At 36.7% G+C, this 19,974-nt stretch overlaps 1 protein-coding gene across 6 annotated transcripts in view; it reads left to right on the top strand.

Moving 5' to 3' along the window:
- LOC141515258 (sodium-coupled monocarboxylate transporter 1-like) overlaps positions 1-19,974 on the top strand; it is a 106,764-nt gene that overhangs the window by 30,803 nt on the left and 55,987 nt on the right. For all 6 annotated transcript variants that reach the window (XM_074226680.1, XM_074226681.1, XM_074226679.1 and 3 more), the window contains 5 exons: positions 6,985-7,050; positions 8,757-8,808; positions 10,280-10,347; positions 14,254-14,408; positions 15,163-15,303. In XM_074226680.1, the coding sequence (XP_074082781.1) occupies positions 6,985-7,050; positions 8,757-8,808; positions 10,280-10,347; positions 14,254-14,408; positions 15,163-15,303 (482 nt within the window). The remainder of the gene's footprint in view (positions 1-6,984; positions 7,051-8,756; positions 8,809-10,279; positions 10,348-14,253; positions 14,409-15,162; positions 15,304-19,974) is intronic.

Below are 19,974 nucleotides of genomic sequence, written 5' to 3'. Positions count from 1 at the left end.
AACTGGATATAGACTTCCTTCCAAGGACCTTGTCCTGTGGCTTTATCTCTTCTCATTTCTGTCCCTTGTTCTCCAGCCTGTGCCCCATATGTAACCGTCTTTTTAAGGCCAAGTTCCAGGGTATGGTTCATATAAATGAATAACCAAGAATCATCTTATCAATTAGCTGTGTGGTATGAGTGGGTAACAAGTATTCAAGAAAAGACCACTTTTCATAGTTTATCTAAGAAGTATTATCAGTACCAGAACAAATGGGAGTTGGAAAGAAATGGTGAGACTTTTTACTCAGGGTAATGGCATAGGGACAAAGAGAAGAAACAGTGAAAATGGATTCTGGATCCTCTGCTTTTGAAATCCCGTGAAGAGGAGAAAGGGATTGGAAAGCGAGAGGAAGAAACAGTCATACAATAATCAATAATATTTACTAAGCACCTACTACCCAGTTAAGTGATGTTTGTCCTTTATTCTGGAAGAGGACCATGACATCAGGGAATTGAATGTGAATGGTGGGTGAGGGAGGGCTGTGCTGTCTTCATCTCACTTCTCTTCCAGAGCCATATGGGTCCAGGGGTTAGGTATGAATCAGGGTTACTGGAGATGACCATGGATGTGCGCAACCAAGGTTAAATGACTTGCCCAAGGTCACACAGCTAGTAAGTGTTGGGTGTCTGAGGCACGATTTGAACTGCCTTCCTCCTGACTCCAAGACCAGTGCTCTGTCCATTGTATACCTAGCACTGAGCCAAATAGTAGAGATACGAATACTAAAAAGTCTTTTCCTGCCTTCAAGGAGTTTACAATCTAATGGGTGAAGAAGCTGAAAAGGTTGCCTGAGGAAGGTACCTTGGGGAGAAATGAAGAGGTTGCTGTACCTTTCTCAATGCTCTTGGAGGAGTTTTCTGCTCTGTTCTCTAAACAGTGACCCCTGTGGGCTACTTGTTCAGTCCACAAAAAATGCCCACCTTGTGCTGCAAACCAGAGTAAAATATGTTGGGAGAACTTTAACAAAATAAATAAAAATATAGTACAACATATATAATTTAATTTTTTAAAAGTCTATTTTAGTTTGAAACTATTGATTTTGCATATAATGTTCTTGCTGTCTCAGCAGTTCTTGGGTATGAGTCCTCTAACATGTTGCCCATAATAGAAATAGAACAGCATAAAAATGACCTATTAGTGTTTGATCTGATGAAATTGGGGTTGTGCTATGTGTTAAAGAGTGCAAAGGTCTTAGAAATTAGAAGTCTGAAGAAAGCAAAAGAGAATTTAAGTATACAGGTAGCTTAATCTTTTTTTCCCTTGGAGGTAGCTTGGTACATAGGGGGTGGAGAGCTGATATATGCATCATGAAGACCTAGATCTGAGCCCTTTCTCAGACACATTCTGAGTGATCTGGGTCAAGATATTTAAGCTCTCAGTGCTCCAAATGGGTTTTCTATAATTATATCTTGCAAAGAAGGTGCTGACCAGTATTGATAGGCGTTCCCCCATACCAGAGAAGTCATAGGTCCAATTTCTATCTCATCTGCCTTCCTCTTTCTTTTCTGTTCTTTGTTTTGATATGCAAACTATATTTTCCATGCATTCCCCCCCCCCCCCCGCCCCCCGCCCCATCTTTTCATAGTCTTTTTGTCTGACGGGATGTCGCTGTTCCTAGGTGGAAGATCCTGGCTGTTCCAGCCTAGGACAGCTGAGCAATCCAAGTGGAATGGTGGGTTGCATCTCAACCAGCAGTTACTTTATCAGCTATATCTGGTCCTCATCCACTATTTCTTAAAACATGGCAGACACTGTGTAGAATATCTATGTATGCATTTATTCTGCATCTTGAGTTCATCACTTCTCTGGAAGGTTGATTGGCATTTCATTTATCAGAATTGTCTTAAGTCTTTCAGAGTATTTTTTTGTAACATTGGATTTATTCAGCTTTTGCTTACTGCATTCTCCATTAATTCATATGTTTTCCTAAGTTTCTCCTCATCTATCCTTTTGATTGGTTCTCATGGCATAATAATACTTTATTATATTCATATATTGTAATTTGATCTGTCATTCCTTTCTTGGGAACTCTTGTTGAGCTATTTAGAGGTAAAGGCCTACTAGTTCCATCACTGTCAAAAGGTATGCTCAATCTAGTGACTTTTTGGGCCTTTTGCTTTGGATATTTTGGACAATTTGGACAAATTGCTTTTCAGAATATCTGGATCATTTTATAATTCCATCAGCGTTGTATTAATATGTATCTTTTCTCTCAACCCTTCCCAACTAATGTTGTTAATTTGCATTTTGCTAATTATTAATGATTTGGAATATTTATTCATCTGGTTGTTGGTAACTTAGATTGCTTCTTTAAAAATGCTAATATATGTCCTTTGATCATTGATCATTATTTTCTATATATCTTGGTAATGAGACCTTTTTCAGGGAAAATTGATGCAAAATTTCCCCCTATTTCCTTTCCAATTATAACTGCATTGATTTTGTGAATTTTTTTTTCAAGATTTATGTGGTCAAGTTTCTCTATTTTATCTCCGGCATCTTCTCTATTTCTTGTTTAATCATGATATGGTGGCCTGGTCCCCGAGCCAGGAAGACTGCCTTAGATGCATAATGTCTAGGTGACTCTGGGAAGTAAGCTCTTTATGCTTCACAGATCTGAAAGGTGATTTCTTTCTGGCATTTCTCATTTATTTATAATGTGATTTTTTTATCTTTTATTTTATTTTTTTATTCTCATTTTGTACAATTTTTTTTACATTAATAAAATATTCTTGTTTAAGAATAAATGGAATACCGCCCTCCCCCATAAATATAGATTTGCTTGAGTGATAAAGTAAAGGGGAGAGGAAAAAAATAAAAATTAAAAACAATAATAGTAATTATTATAGGTATGGCCAGGTAGCGCAATGGACAGAGCACCAGCCCTGGAGCCACGAGCACCTGAGCCCACATCCAGCACTGTAGACCCAACAATCACCCAGCCGTGTGACATGCAAGTCACCTGATCCCCACTGCCCTGCAAAAACCAAAAAGAAGAAAAAAAAGACCCAAAATAAAATAAAATAGTAATAATAGTAGGGTGGCTGGGTAGCGGACAGAGCATCGGCCCTTGAGCCAGGAGCACCCAGGTCCAAATCCGGCCTCAGACACCCAAGGATCACCCTGCTATGCGGCCCCAGGCAGGCCACCCAGCCCCATTTGCCCTGCATCCCCCCAAATAATAATAACAATAATAATAATAATAATAACAATAATAATAATAATAAATGTGGGTGGATCGCATTCTTTATGGTAAGTCCATCGCAAAAGTTGCTTCCATATTTTTCCAACGTTGCCATTGCTGATTGCAACTCCCTCCTTTCTTATTTCTCCACTACTATGTACTATATTTTCCTCTCTCCTTTCACCAGTCTGACTCTGCTGTAGGGTAGCTGAGTGGCGCAGCAGACAGATCCCTGGTCCTGGGGCCAAGAGGCCCTGAGTCCCCATGCCACCCCTTAGGCCTACCATCCACCTGGCCCTATGGTCCTGGACAGGCTTTCCAATCCCAGTGCAAGAAGTAAAAAAGAAAATGTGTTATATCTGACCACTGTCCCCCCATGGTCCATCCTCTCCTCCTTTATTCACATCCCCACCCCTTCCACCTGCTCTGCCCTCCTTCTTACTCCAGATGTCTATACCCCATTGAATATATATGCTGTTTCCTCTCCTAGCCACCTCTGATGAGAGCAAAAGTTCCCTCATTCCCCCTTGCCTCCCCCCTTCCATATCATTGCAATAGCTCATTGTAATAAAAAAATCTTATTATATGAAATATCGTGGCCTATTCCCCCTCTCCTTTTTCTTTCTTCTGTTACATTTCCCTTTTTTTCTATTGACTCCATTTTTACATCATATTTCATCTTCAAATTCAGCTTGCTCCTGTGCTTCAACTATAAAAGCTCCCTCTACCTGCTCTGTTAACTGAGAAGGTTCATATGAGTATTATCAGTGTCATTTTTCTATGCAGGAATACATGCAGTTCATCCTCATTAAGTCCCTCATATTTCCCCACCTCTCCTCCCATCTCCATGCTTCACCTGAGTCCTGTATCTGAAGATCAAACCTTCTGTTCAGCTCTGGCCATTCCAAAAGGAACATTTGAAATTCCCCTGGTTCATTGAAAGTCCATCTTTTTTCCCTGGAAGAGGACATTCAGCCTTGCTGGGTAGTTCATTCTTGGCTGCATTCTAAGCTCTTTTGCCTTCCAGTATATTATATTCCAAGCCCTATGAGCTTCCAATGTAGTTGCTGCTAAGTCCTTTGTGATCCTGACTGCAGGTCCACGATATTTGAACTGTGTCCTTCTGGCTGCTTGTAATATTTTCTCTTTGACTTGGGAGTTCTGGAACTTGGCTATAATATTCCTGGGGGTTGGTTTTTTGGGATCTCTTTCTTGGGGGTATTGGTGGATTCTCTCCATTTCTATTTTGTCCTCTGCTTCTAGGATATCAGGGTAATTTTCCTGTAGTAATTCTTTGAAAATGATGTCGAGGCTCTTTTCCTGATCATGACTTTCAGTTATTCCAATAATTTTTAAGTTATCTTTTCCTAAGTCTGTTTTCCATATCAGTTGTTTTTTCAATGAGATATTTCACATTTTCTTCTAATTTTTCATTTTTTTTGGTTTTGAAGTTTTGATTCCTGATTTCTGGTAAATTCATCAATCTCCTTGAATTCTATTCTTTGTCTGAAGGATTTGTTCTCCTTAGAGAGTTTTCTTATCTCTTTTTTTATCTGGACAGTTTTGCTTTTTAAATCATTCTTCTCCTCAATAACTTTTTGAACTGTTTTATCCATTTGACCTAAGCTGGTTTTTAGCATGCTATTTTCTTCAGCATTTTTTTTTTTGGATTTCCTTGACTAAGCTGCTGACTTCATTTTCATGTTTTTCCTGCATCTCTCTCCTTTCTTTTCCCAGTTTTTCTTCTAACTCCCTCATTTGATTTTCAAAGTCTTTTTTTGAGCTCTGTCATAGCCTGAGCCCAATTTCTGTTTTTCTTGGAGTCTTTAGATGCAGGAGCTTGTGCTTCCTCATCTTTAGACTGAGTGTTTTGATCCTTCTTGGGCTCATATGCAAAATATTTCTCAATGGTGTTCCTCTTGTTTCTCTGCTTGCTCATTTTCCCAGCCTGGGCCTGGTTTTGGGGTGCTTCCTGAGCTTTTGGGACACTCCCACAAGGGTCTCAGTGTGTGAGGCTCTGTCCTTCCTGGTCTGTGAATGACCATTTGCACCCCCCTCTGCCACAGGGCTGAGGTGGAGGGGGCCCTGCTGTTCTATGGGGGGGCCTAGACTGCGATCAGAATCTGAATGTGGTCAGAGCCCCAGAGTCCTGTTCCAGGGGCAGAGGACCGAGCTCACAGTCTCTCTTCACTCCCCTCCCTTAGCTCAATGGGCTCATGCCCTGGGGGCTTCTGCTTACCTGCTCCCCCTGCTTCTGTTCCTGTATCTGGGCTGCAGAAAGACCAAGCTGCTGGTTGTGTGCCCTGAGGGCTGGGCTCCCCGTGCTCTCTCTGGCAGAGGTCCCCCGCTGTTCCCCCACTTTGTGCCCGGTGCTCCCCAGGGTGCAGCTCAGGAGACTCCCCCGCTGCTGTGAGCTGAGAACTCCCAGCGCCCTGGGGCTGCCTCCGGGAGGCTGAAGTTCTTTCCCTCTTGCGGGCCACCCCTCCGACCTGGGGAGCAGAGCCTTTCTGCTCTTTTCCAGGTTACCTTGAGTAGGAGAACTGCCTCGCTGGGTCCCTCTGTAGGTTCTGTCTCTGGAAAGTTTAGTTAGAGTCCTTAGTTTCAAGTTTTATCAGAGAGCCTAAGACTCCCTTCTTGTTGCCATCTTGGTTCCACCCCCTTTTTATCTTTTAGTTACACATTCATTTGGAGCATATTTTGGTAGTTTTCTGTTATTTTTTTTTTATCAATTTGTGCAACATATACACTTATGCCTCCCATTGGGTTACTTTTTATTGTGGGGTTCCATATTTTTCTCTCATCCTTCCTCTTAGAATAATAATTACATACTTTTAGCATATTAAGTTTTGCAAAACAGTTGAGTCACAACTTGGTGAAGTAAGTAGTGCAAATACTTTCATTATCCTTATTTTATAGATCAGGAAATTGAAGCTGAGATTGTCACACATCTAGAGTCTGCAAACATTGATCAGATGTTCCCCATGAACCAGGTGCTGTGCTAAGCATGGGGAACACAAAGAAAGCTAAAAATCTTAGTCTCTTGATCTGGAAGAGATAACATGAAAATAATCTTATGTAGAGTATATAGGGAAGTTGATCTATGAAAAAAAACTTTAGTAGGAAGGGCTGTGCATCTGGAAAAGCCTCTTGCTGAAGGTGAGATTTGAGCAGTCATTCAGAAAATCAAGAACACTGAGAGGTGGAGGTGAGGAGGGAAATTTTTCCTGGACCTGTAGGATTGCCAGTGAAAAGATTTGGAATCTGAAGGTGGTTGGTGTATGAGGGATTGAAGAGGGCAGCCTGTGCTGAAGAGGGTAGGATAGGGCGGGGTGGTGAAGGGCTTCAGAAACTAGACTTTTGATTGATTCTGGAAGTAATGAGGAGTCACTTTCCTCAAAAGCATATTTCCCCTCTTTCCTGCATATTCTGAGTTCTGACTATAGATTTTCTAGTATTCGGTCTGAGACAAAAGGAATTGCAGTGATTGAGGAATCGAGGACCTGGATTCACAAAGTCCTGTTCTGGGTCAGGACCCTTACCCACCCTTTAGTTCCTTAAATGAAATTGATCTATTTAAGACCTTGGGGTGGGTTGTATCCCCTTGATTAGTTTCTCAGTCTGACCACTTTTATATATTCACAGCCATGTGATGATAGAACTTTTTTACTTGTGGAAAGAAAATATATGCTCAGTATTTTGAAAAACTTTTTACCTTTCATATTGCTAATAAAGAATTGCTGTTTTTTGTTTATTTACAGTACTTAGAACTTCGATTTAATAAACAAGTTCGCCTCCTTGGAACAGTTCTCTTTATTGTTCAAACGGCAAGTAATTTAGCAAGTGTTCTCTCCTTTGTAAATTTTAAAACTTGTTTATGTATAAATAAGCATCTTAATAAATTATATACATTTTAAAATATACCTTTGAATTTATACATTTGAAAATAGAGCGTAATCATTAATTAGGAGAAGTAGCTTGAAACATTAAACATAATAAGCAGTGGAATAAATTTTATAATTTCAGAGAAGTCATTCGAATATTCAGAAACCACTTAGAAAGAAAGCCTTATTTTAGGAAAGATATTTGCTTTTTTTTGGTTTACTTATTTTATAGTTCTCATCAAGAAGATGAGAAATCTCAAGAATAGTGAGAGAGGAAAAAAAGTCTGTGTTCATATTTCAATGGCTCTGTTTCTGGGATGAGTTGCCTTCTTTATCATAAGTCCACCAGAGAAGTTGCTTCAATATTTTTCCCACAGTTTGCTTTTACTAGCTGTGTTTCCCTCCACTCTGTTCCTTCTCACTCTCATTTTTTCTATTCTCTCTCTCTTTCTCTCCTTTTACCCTATCCCTGCTTAGAAGTGTGTTGTATTTGACTACCCTCTCCCACAATCTTCCCTTTCTTCTGTCACCTATTCTCCCCTTCCCTCCCCCCATTCCCCCTTATCCCATCCCTTTCTTCTCATTTTTCTATACTCCATTGTATATTTTATTAGGAAAGATATTTACAAAGGAAGGTAGCCAGGTTGGTAGAAGGGAAACTGTGCTATATGAGAATTGATTGAAGGGTTGGCAGTGAGTTAAATCCAGAGAACACTTAGGTGGTGAGGTTAGAAGTTGCAGAGACACAGTATGACATTATGAAGACATTGTCTTCATGTAAAGAAAATTATTCTAATTGGTCTCTAAAAGTGGAATGAATGAGGTTCCTTGAGGAGATAACAGGGATTCCTTACCACAAAGGTCTCTATTTCTCAGTGTCACGAAAGGAATTTTTGTTCAAATGTGATTGGGATGAAATGACTTCTGAGATCTCTTTTAACACTTAGATTTGATAATTCAGATCAGATAATAATTAGAAGCTGTTCATTACTACTTCTTTTGCCAAAGAAAAATACAAACCAAGAGACTAATTTATTCATATTTCAAAAAATTTTACTGAGAAAACCTTTTAAGAATTTTCACTTTTAAACAGAAAGGAAAGACTTAATATAATGTATTTCACCAGGCTAGAGCTCTATCCACTAAGCAACTTTAAAGAAAGAGAAAAAAATCTCTTTAACACAGATTTTAAATATAAGAGCAATTCATGTGATGACTTTAAAAGGAGGATTCCATTTTGATAATAGCTAGCATTTCTAAAGCACTAAAGTTTGCAAAGCTTTTTACAGACTTCATTTGGTTCTCCCAAGAAATGCTGTGGAGTAGGTGTAATTATCATTTTCATTTTATGGAGGAGGAAATTGATGCTGAGAGGTTTAAATGATTTCTCCTGAGGTAGGATTCGAAATCAGGTCTTTCTGATTCTAAGTGCACTAGCCACTGTGCCACTTAGCTGCCAATTGGTAATATAATTTGAAATAACCAACAAACTCAGTAGAATCGGGAGTCTCCTATTTCAAAATAATTGTTCCAAACTGTGTATTTCAGGAAGCATATTAATGTGTCGGGTAGTATATATATGTCTGATAATCCTTTATGCCTCTTACATACAAGATATTGATGGTGTACCTTATTTGGTTTCTCCTTAGATACTTTACACTGGAATTGTTCTTTATGCTCCTGCTCTTGCTTTGAATCAAGGTAAGCTTTAAAACAATAGCCATTCTTTTTAATGATACATTTGTTGTTAAATTTCTAGCAAGTTTAAATGACTCTATCACTAGTAAGTTAAGTGACAAATATACGGCTTTTTATAATAAACCATTTAAGTTATACTCGATATTTACATCCAGGATACATTTCTTTTTTATTTAGTCCTCATCCTAGGAATTGCCACATCTGCTTCTGCCTGACAAAGACCAAACTCTTGGCTTTCAGGTGCCATATATGTCTTTTCAAATTGATTTATTTACGTTGGTAGATTGGGACTTTGTGTATGATAATGTAAACTGTTTATTCAATAATAGTAAACAAAAATAGTAAAATAATAGTAATAATAGTAAAGACATAGTAAAATAATAGTAAAATATAATAAAAATAATGGTAAATAATAAAATAGTAGTAAAAAATAATAGTAAAAATAGTAAAATAGTAAAGATATTTCAGTTTTTAAAAAGTGCTATATTAGCTCTTTTATTCTTCATGGTTACTTTGTGAATTCAGTGTGAATAGGTATTATACTCATTTAAATAATGAGGAAATTGAGTTTGACTAGCCTAGGTATACACAGTGGCATGGCTACTATATAGCTGTATAGACCAGGCTAGAATATATTCTCTAGACTCCTTCCATCTAATTTGTTTGATGCATTCTAACATATTTTTTCATGGAGAATATTGCTTGTTCACATAGATTTTTTTTTGTGGTTTTTATAAGGTAGTGGAATTAAGTGACTTGCCACAGTCACTCAGCTAAGTAATTATTAAGTGTCTGAGGTCGGATTTGAACTCAGGTCCTCCTGACCCCAGGGCCAGTGCTCTATCTACTGTGTCACCTAGCTGTCCTTATATAGATTTTCAGTTCGAATACCAATGCTTTAATTATTACTTAAGATATGAAGTAGTTTGCTTTTTGTACAATGATGACACTCACAAACTGCTATATTCTTTAGAGTGATAGCCAAAGCACATCTGTCTTCATGTCTTCCAGTATTTTTGCAGTTGTTTAAGAGTTATAAACTATTTAAAACTTATTTGCTGTAGAAGGGGCAGATTTAAATTGGAATGTGGCAGAAAAGACTGAGTTCTTGATGATTATGCCAGTGGGTCACATACTATTGCCTGTCCTGTTGGAAGAAGTTCATTGGGTATTTGAGGATTGCTCTGTCTAACTCTGAGAGGATTATCTCCATAGGCTGGATAGTTTTAGCCGCTCATGAAATTTCCTGCTTAGAAGTTGGTCCTTGAAATATCATTATATTTCATATGTAATTTATCCTTGTTTATATTTTAGGGTGTAGTTTTAAATAAATGATGAGAATGTTTTAATAACTTGAAAGTCACCAAATCAAATATATGAGAGCTATAATAGCTTTGTTTCAACTTTTCAATATTTGATTAGGAAAGTTATTTGAAAATTCATGTTTTATAATTTTTTGTATTTTCCCTTTTAGTCACAGGATTTGAACTCTGGGGTGCAGTAGTTACAACAGGGATTGTCTGTACTTTCTGCTGCTCATTGGTATGTTGTTTATATAGCAGCTCTACTTGTTGAGTTAAATAGTCTGTATAGCTAATCTAAAAGGAATGATTTTAGTTTCTTCTAGGGTCCTCTGTTCTTGTACATTTTTTCTCTCTTCATAACTTCATCATTTCACATAGTTTAAACTATCATCTCTGGGCAGATAATATTTGCAGGTCTTGTAATTCAGTCCCTAAAATACCAGTTGACCATGGGATATTTCAAACTTTGGATCCTAGAGACATCTTAAGTTCAATGCATTTAAAATGGAACTCATTATATTTGTCCCTAAACCCTCCCCCTTTATAAACTACTTTAGATCTTGAAAGTACCCCCATAGTTCTAGTGTCTCAGGTTTCTAATATCAGCATTATCCTGTTTTTCTCACTTTCCTTCATCCCACATAGTTGATATAGTTCTACGTCTTACCTATTTTGCCTTGCAGAATATCTCACATTTTGTGTTTTCTCTCTAACACCAGAGTTGTCTTCTGAGTTAAATTTGTTTCAGTAGTCTCCCAAAGCCTGCTTTTGGCCTCTCACTACAGTCAGTCCTATACTTTGCTCTCCAGGTAATTTGAGGTTATTGTTCTACTGCTTAACCCTATCCAGACTCAGATTTGTGCTAGCTGGGTGACTTTACCTGTGTTTGCCTCCATTTCCTCTTCTCTAAAGTGGGATGATGATAATAACATCTCTCTCTAAGGTCTGTAGTAAGGATCCACTGAGAGAATAGTTGTCACACACTTGGCCTGCCAAGTGAGTGCTGTTCTCTGTTACCTGCTGCTGCTGCTGTTCCTCTTGTTCACCTGTTTCCCAGTGATTTCAGCTAATGAGATTCTATTAGAGTATGAGAAATTTGAACTGATAAAATAATTGTGTAGAAATTACAGTTGAACTCATGGGAGCAGAGTGTATTACTTAGAGGGGAAAAGATAGGGAGATTACAGTGTGGGTCTCAGGACAGAACTTGAGGTGACAATCTGTGCTTAAGGTCTGATTACTTAAATAAGATGACCAGGATACTGTGAAGGAGTAGCCCTGCAGGTTGGCTGAGCAGTCCTGGAAGACATGTAAGTTAAAGGGTCCGTGAGGAGGTAGTCAGAAGTGTTTAAAGCAATGTAAAAGATAAGGAGGCTGAAAACTGAAAAACTAATATCAGATTTATTATCACCTGAGAAGCTCAATGGTGTGACATTTGAATGGTTAGTATTGAAAGAGTATAGACTGGTCAAAAACCACTTATAAAAGTGGCTTAATGAATGGTCTATGAAATAGAGACAGCAAATGGAATATCTTTCAGGGGGCTTAGTAATGAAAGAGAAAAGTTTGTGCAGATGACAAACTAACTCTCTCTTTTAAGAATAAGAGAGATCTGAACTATGGTAAAAGTTGAAGGTCAAGTATATAGGAAGAAACAACATTCAGAGGAGATGATTGAAGGCATGAGAATAAGAACAGAAAGATTCTAGGATCATAGGAACATTCATTTAGCACTGAAAGGGTCATTGAATCCATATACTTCATTTTAAAGATGAAGAAACTAAGGTCATGGAGGTTAAATGATTTGCCCTGGGCTGCAGAGAAGTTTGAGTATCTTATATTTTGAAAGGAAGGGAACAATGTCATCCTCCAATATTTAAAATTTTTTCAGTATTTTTAGTAAGAAATTAGTGTGCCTATTACAAGCACTATGAAAGATAGATGGATTTGTAAGGTGAAATTTCAGACTACAATTTTCTTGTATAGTAGTCCAAATATTTAAATATATATATATATATATATGTATATGTTTGTGTATATATATATATATACATACACATACACACACACACACACACATATATATATACACATATATCTCAATAGTTCTAAAATCGAATACTATATGATATATCAATGAAAGTTAGGCAGATATTCTTAACCTGGAATCTTTGAAAAAAAATATATATATATATTTGTAAGGCAGTGGCTTGCCCAAGGCCACACAGCTAGGTAATTATTAAGTGTCTGAGGCTAGATTTGACTCAGGTACTCCTGACTCCAGGGCTGGTGCTCCGTTCACTGTGCCACCTAGCTGACCCCCCAAATATTTTTTTTCAAATAAATTTTTGTTAACTCAGAATATTTAGTTTTCTTTTTGATTGTTTATATTTTGTTTGGTACATTTAAAAACATTCTGAGAAGAGATCCTTGGGCTTTGCCAAATTGCTAATGAGGGTCCCAGTGTTCTGCGCATCTTATTTAAATTTATAAATTGACGAGAACGTGCAGACCTTGCATTGCCAGAGGTCTTCTCAGGAATTTATCCTGATTAATGTAGTTTATAGGTCCATCTTCTAGATTGCTATGAATGAAATGTTATGAAAGTTCGCTTTCAGCTAAGAAGATAGGGAAGCTTTATTGAGATATTTATTCAAATTGTACTTGAGAACTGGCATTTTTCTGGGTCTTCAGCTGAACATTTCTTCCAATCATTTGACTTCACTGATACGTTTTTGTACTGTTATGTTTGGGATTTGAAATATTGCAAGAAGGCATATTTTTAAAAATTAAAATTTATTTTATTTTGCATTTTTTAAAGTTTAATTCCTCTCCCATTTCTTATTCACTGCTGGAATAAAAGAAATGCAAAAATTTATAACAGATACACGGTGGGTATTAGTTTTACTGTGCCATCATTGTAAATGCCTTTGCTTTGAGCTAATTGTGACTACTGGCTGAGTATTAAAGATAAATTCTTCACTGGCAGCTCTTAAGCTGTATTTTTTTTTTGGTCCAGAAGGGGCCAGAGCTGTAAAAACTATATCTTATTGCTCTGTTATTCTAAACAAATTTAATAATTTTGAATCATTCTTTTAAAAAATTCAATTCCAAATTTTCTCCCAGCCCCTCCCTCATCCTTGAGAAGGCAAACCATATAAGTTATTTATGTGATATCATGTGAAACCCGTTCCCACAGTAACCATATTCCTCCCAAATGCAAGAAAATAAAGTAAAAAAAAAATGATGCTCTAATTTTCACTCACTTCCTCAGATTTCCCTCTGGGGATGAAGAACATTTTTTATTTTGAGTCTTTTGAAATTGTCTTGGATCATTGTATTGATCAGAATAGCTAACTCCTTCATATTGATTATCATTATAATTTCCATATTAATGTGTACATTGTTCTTCTGGTCCTGCTCACTTCATTCTTCATCAGTTCATATAGGTCTTCCCAGATTTTTCTGAAATCAATCTACTCTCCATATTTAAAAACAATAATATTCCTTCACAAATCATATATTACAACTTGTGTAGCCATTCACTACTTACTGGGCATCTCTTCAATATCCAATTTTTTGCCACCACAAAAAGAGACAAGTATTTGGACAAAAATCTTTGTACAAATTCGTTTTTCTTTTATCTTTTTTGTATATAGACCTAGGAGTGGTGGTATTTCTGGGTTAAAGGGTGTGCTTAACTTTATATTCCTTTGGATTTAGTTCCAAAGGATAACATAGTTTCTAAATAACAGTTTTCATCATAATGAATATTTTAGTTAGAATATGTGAGGGAAACAGAATGTTTTTTGACAACACCAATCCAATTCCTTTAAAAGATACTGAGCAGAATTATTAGTTATGTAAGCTTTTCTTACAAATCTGTGTTATCTTTACCCTTAATGCCAATTTTACTGAATTATACTGGAGATACTCAAATGGAAATGTTTCTTGATTATCATTTGTTTCAGAGTACCACAAATCAAGTTTAAAGCATATTTAGGTGACTTTTAGAAGTCAAATTTTGTTGAAACCAATTTCTTCAAAAGTCTGGTTAGCACAGAAACCCAACTTTTCCAGGTATAAATAAACATACAAATGAAAATGAACTTTTTTATATTTCACATGCATTTTTTCTGTGTAGGGAAATCTTAAAGCTGTTGTATGGACAGATGTTATTCGAGCTTTCATTATGGTGGCAGGATTTTCTTCAATTATCATACAAGCTTCACATCTTCAAGGTGGACTTAAAACTATAATAAGACATGCAAAGGAAGGAGGAAGATTAAGAGTTTGGGAGTAAGTTGGTTTTTTCTTTGTTGTTTGAATTTTAATTTAATTTCAATTTGATCTTAATTTAATTTCAATTAGAAGGTTTTATATTAGATGTTAAGAAGTTTTTTTTAAATATTAAGTGTTAGAATAGTAGTAATAGCTAATATTTATATAGTGTTTTAAGTTTTAAAAAGTTTAGCAATGTAAAGTTGTTAGTACAATTGATATACATTTTATAGTCGAGGAAACTAAGACCCTTGAGGTGAAGTGATGACCCTTGGTCACCTGGCTAGTCAATAGCAAAGTCAGTATTTGAAGATCAAGTCTCTGATTTCCAAGAACAGATTTAAAAAAGTGTAATCAAGAAATTAATTTTTAATGTTGAGATTGCAAGCTTTATACCTATTATTCAATTCAGTAAATAGTTTGTAGAATCCTACTTCCCTGTGAATATTCTTGTGGGTTAGAAAAGGATATTGCCCTAACATGACTGAGCAGATGAAATTTTTTGACTCCTATTAGGAATTCCTTTATATAGATTCTTTTAGTCACTCAATCTCAGTCACATTCAAGCCCATTAGTAGTCTACATATTTTTATCTAGATAATTTAAAACTCTAAGAGGAATTACAGTATTTTACACACACACACACACACACACACACACACACACACACACACACATATTTTTTCCACAGCTTGATTCAAAATGATCTGCAGATATGTTTTCTTTCTATACTACTCTGTTATTCTAGTTTTCCTGATTTGTTTTTATGTAGCTTTAATCCTAGTCCTTTGCAGAGATACACTTTCTGGACAATTACTGTAGGTGGGACCTTTACGTGGACCGGCATCTATGGTGTTAACCAGTCCCAAGTGCAGAGATACCTAGCCTGCAAAACCAGATTTCATGCAAAACTGTGAGTTTACATTCCATATGTTTGTCATTAGTATTTAAATTGATTTTCTTTGACTAAGCTCTAAAAGGGGATAACATAAAGAAATATGGATAATTTTAACCCATTAAAAAAGAATAATTAGGCTAAATAAATTTGTGGTTATAATACCATTACTTCATTTCTTCCAGTAGGTTTTAAATCACTTTCAAATATCATTCTTTTTTAAAAAAATAATTATTTCTTTTGAATTTTACAATTTTCTCCTAATTTTGCTTCCCTCCCCTCACTCCCCACAGAAAGCAGTCTGTTAGTCTTTACATTGTTTCGATGGTATTCATTGATCAATATCATTCTTACAAGATGATTTGATTATAAGTGAGTTTAGAATTTCTGTTAGTTATATGAAAATTTTGTTACTTTCACATGAGTTTTTTCATCTTCTCCAGTTTTGTTTTAATCCTTTTTTTCTGTTGTTATTTTTTGATATTAGTTCATTACTATTTCCATGTGGTTGAAGACCAGTATTTGAAAGTCATTTCATATAAACTATTCCATACCTTTCTTGAAGGCAAAGACAAACTCTCCATTTATATTTTTAATCATACTATGCACTTTGTGGGTACAACATTCATTTAATAGCACTCTTAGATGATACTGAGCTGTATTGGTGATTCTGAGCTGTTATAGCCCTGTAGGGTTAGTTGTAGCAGAATTTTGTGATAATAATGACACTTCTGGGCCAAAAATTGAACCAGTAGTAAATCTATGTCATGTCATAGTTAAGGTTTTTTTAATATTTATTGATGGTGATGACAAAATTGGGCTGAATTTGCAGGCAGCCTTTCTCAGAAATGGAATTGGGAGACCCCACTGGTTCTCTTGTTGGGATATATTTCCTCTCTAACTTCTCTCTGTCTTTAAACAATATGTGATGAACTTTCTGTTTCTCCGATTAAACTTTTCAGTTTCTACTACCCACTGGCTTGGTATCACAGAGAATTTGTTGAAGCTTCAGTTGCTCTATTTGAAAGGGCACTTTTTCTAGATATGGGGACAAGTTATTTAATTCCTCTCTGTTTCCTAATTTGGGTCACTAGGGATAATATTGCTTGCAATGTTCCCATTCCCTAGTGTTCCATTTCCAGTGAAACAATGCTTGTAAACCATAAAGGCAATCAATTAAACATTTATTAAATTAGCACTGCACTCTGTTAGGTACTTGGAGATGGACAAAAAAAAGTTCCTACTCTCAAGGAATTTAGTTTTACTGGATACAGAGTGTACTCATAAATAAGAATATGCACAATAGCTGCAATGTAGTTCACTAAAGGGTAGGGGGGGGAGATAGGAAGGCAGCAATTGAAGGGACTAGGAAGGGCTTTGTATATAAGATGGTCCTTATATGTAATCTGGAAGGCAGCGAGGGATTCTGCGAAGTACATATGAGTTAGGGCATTCCAGGCATGGGGGAACAGCTAATACAAAGGCCTGGAGGTGGGAGATAGAGAAGTAGAGGATGGAATGAATAATAAAGTTGGAATGATAGGTTGTGGTCAGGTTGTAAAGGATTTTACAAGGTATAGTTTATGTTTGAACCTCCCCAACATGGAACTTACTGAGTTAGTAGAGGGATGTAGTCACCTTTGGGTTTAAGAAAACTCATTTTGGCAGATGAATGGAGGATGTCAGGGATTAATACCTCAAAGGGATATTTCTTTTTTTCCCCCCTCCTTTTTTAGGTTTTTGTAAGGCAGATGGGGTTAAGTGGCTTGCCCAAGGCCACACAGCTAGGTCATTATTAAGTTTCTGAGGCTGGATTTGAACCCAGGTACTCCTGACTCCAGGGCTGGTGCTTTATCCACTGCGCCACCTAGCCACCCCCTCAAAGGGATATTTCAAGGAACTATTTCTCTCTTTCATTATAGCATCAGAATGGTTATTTTAGCCAATGGTCTGATAGTATAGGAAATAGGACTTTTGTGTGAGTTTGGATACAGTGGAAGATGTTGCTTTTTTCCATATCATTGAAACACCATAGCATTACAGTAATGTCAGGTTTACGGTCATTCAGTTAAATCTGCACAACTGGTAACTGTGCCACTTCAGTATTTATGTATATCTAATATTTGGAGACAGATCTTTGTGAGATACATCTTAATAGGGAATTATGTTCCATTTGTGCTGGGTGACAAAACTTCCATCAGTGTGGTAAAATTATCCTAACTTGTTTTGTGATGGTTTATTTTATTCAACTTTGCAACCATACTTCTCCCAGAACTCAAAGACTTTGGTTTACTGGAAGTTGTCCACTTGGTTATGGGAATAATGCTGCAGGATAACTCGATACTGTTATTTATGGTTGGGATTACAGTAACATCTGATTGTCTTTGAACCTTTAACTTTCATTCTTAATTAATGAAACTTTGTCAAATGATTTCACTCTGATTCATCTTGCACCATCTAAGAATTTCACCATTAGTGGCACAATATGAATGCCTCTGGCCGTCTTTCTTAATTATATCCACCATTTTGAAAACCAATAAAATAGACCATTACCAAACATATGTGTATATTTTGAAGGTTTAGATGTCTTTAGATACAAAATAGATCCATTTTTTCTGTCACTAGAATGTCCTAGTTTTCTTGTATTTTAAGGATTATTTGACTGTTCATTTGCATGTTCAAAGCTGATGGAGCATAAGGTGGTATTATATTGGTCCTGCTCCCAAAGCAAGCTAGTAGTGATGCTCCACCTATTGGGCTGGCCAATAGGGTGGCTCCACCTCCAGGACAAGCCATCAGGGAGGTCTTCCTTCTTCCCTCTAGGACTCACTAGCAGTAAGGCCCAGAACTATGGCATAAGAAGCTTGGGACAGTGCAGAAAAAGAATCTACCTTTTAAAATAGAAGTATAAAGTCACAAAATAGAAAAATTTTATGAAAGGGGAGATTAAGGACTAATTTAGAAGAGGACTACATTGTCAAAATATCTACATGTGAAGCATTGGAGTAAAATTTTTAGTAAATTGATCTCAAAAGAAGAGAAGTAGAAGGAAAAACTGGCAAAAAATGAAGGTAATACAGGAAAATCAGGAATAAAAGTGAACATGTTTTTAAAGGAAGTACAAAAAAATGGAAAAAATAGGGGCAGCTAGGTGGCATAGTGGATAAAGCACCGGCCTTGGAGTCAGGAGTACCTGGGTTCAAATCTGGTCTCAGACACTTAATAATTACCTAGCTGTGTGGCCTTGGGCAAGCCACTTAACCCCGTTTGCCTTGAAAAAAACCTAAAAAAAATGGAAAAAATATACAAAAGTTCACTGAATAAAACAACTTAAAAATAGAATTGACCGAACAAAAACGATGGTAAGAAAATTCACAGATAAAAGCTACTACTTTAAAAATGGAACTGGCCAAATGGTAAAGGAGGTACAGAAGCTCACCAAAGAAAAAAATTCTTAAAAAATTAGAATTGGACAAGTGCAAGCTACTAACTCCAGGAGATATGAAGAAGCAATAAAATCAAAAGAATTAAAAAAAATAGAAGAAAATGTGAAATCTCATGGGGAAAAATGACTAACCTGCGCCACCTAGCCGCCCTGTTAATTTTTTTTTTTTTTTAGGTTTTTGCAAGGCAAATGGGGTTAAGTGGCTTGCCCAAGGCCACACAGCTAGGTAATTATTAAGTGTCTGAGACAGGATTTGAACCCAGGTACTCCTGACTCCAGGGCCGGTGCTTTATCCACTGTGCCACCTAGCCACCCCATCGCTCTGTTAATTTTAATTTAAAGGAGTTGTTTTTTTTTCCAATTGGTCAATTAAGAAAATTAGCATGGGGGGGCGGCTAGGTGGCACAGTGGATAGAGCACCGGCCCTGAGTCAGGAGGAAGCCCTGGAGTCAGGAGGACGTGAGTTCAAATGGGGCCTTAGACACTTAATAATTGCCTAGCTGTTTGACCTTGGGCACCTCACTCTTAACTCCATTTCCATAAATAAATAAAAATGAAAAGAAGAAAATAAGCATTGGCCAAGTGTGTTATTTTGTCAGTCAGTGAGTAATAACTTTCTAATTCTAAGTCTACAATTGAGTAGAAAAGAGAATAAATAAGAGGAATCTCAAAAGCAAGAGTGACAACAATGGCCATATTTGAGGAGAGGAGATAGAGATATGTCTGGCCTGGGACCCATTCTCCATGGATATTCTGGGAAGAGGATTTCATTAAATTGAAAATCCTTTAAATGAACCTGTGTGGAAATGGTTCAGAAAGTGGTTCAAGCAGGTGGTGACTGCATATAGAGGACTCAAGACACCCCTTAGGGCTTAGCATCTATCTTAGGGGGATAGAAGCACAGATATTTGACTCAGCTTCTGTTCTCTTGGGATGGTTTTTATTATTCAATCCCAGGCTGTTTAGATGAGGCATTTCTGAATCTGGGTTGTGATAGCTTAGGCTAGAATCCACCATAGGATTGCATTGGATCTCAGGCCAGAGTGCTGATGTTTGACTACATTTGATGAAAATACCTGTAATTAAAGAATAGAAGTTTATCCTCTCTAGTTAACAATGTTTGATCATTATAGAATCTGTTTTATTGGCCTTAGTTATACATAGTACAATTTCTCAAAGCAATAAAAGCATACAAGGAAATTTTGAAAATTAAAGGAGAAATATACTAATAGAATACAAATGAC

This window comes from Macrotis lagotis, chromosome 2 (genome assembly GCF_037893015.1).
Source record: "Macrotis lagotis isolate mMagLag1 chromosome 2, bilby.v1.9.chrom.fasta, whole genome shotgun sequence".
NCBI lineage: Eukaryota > Metazoa > Chordata > Mammalia > Peramelemorphia > Peramelidae > Macrotis > Macrotis lagotis.
This window is presented reverse-complemented; position numbering and strand designations above follow the sequence as displayed.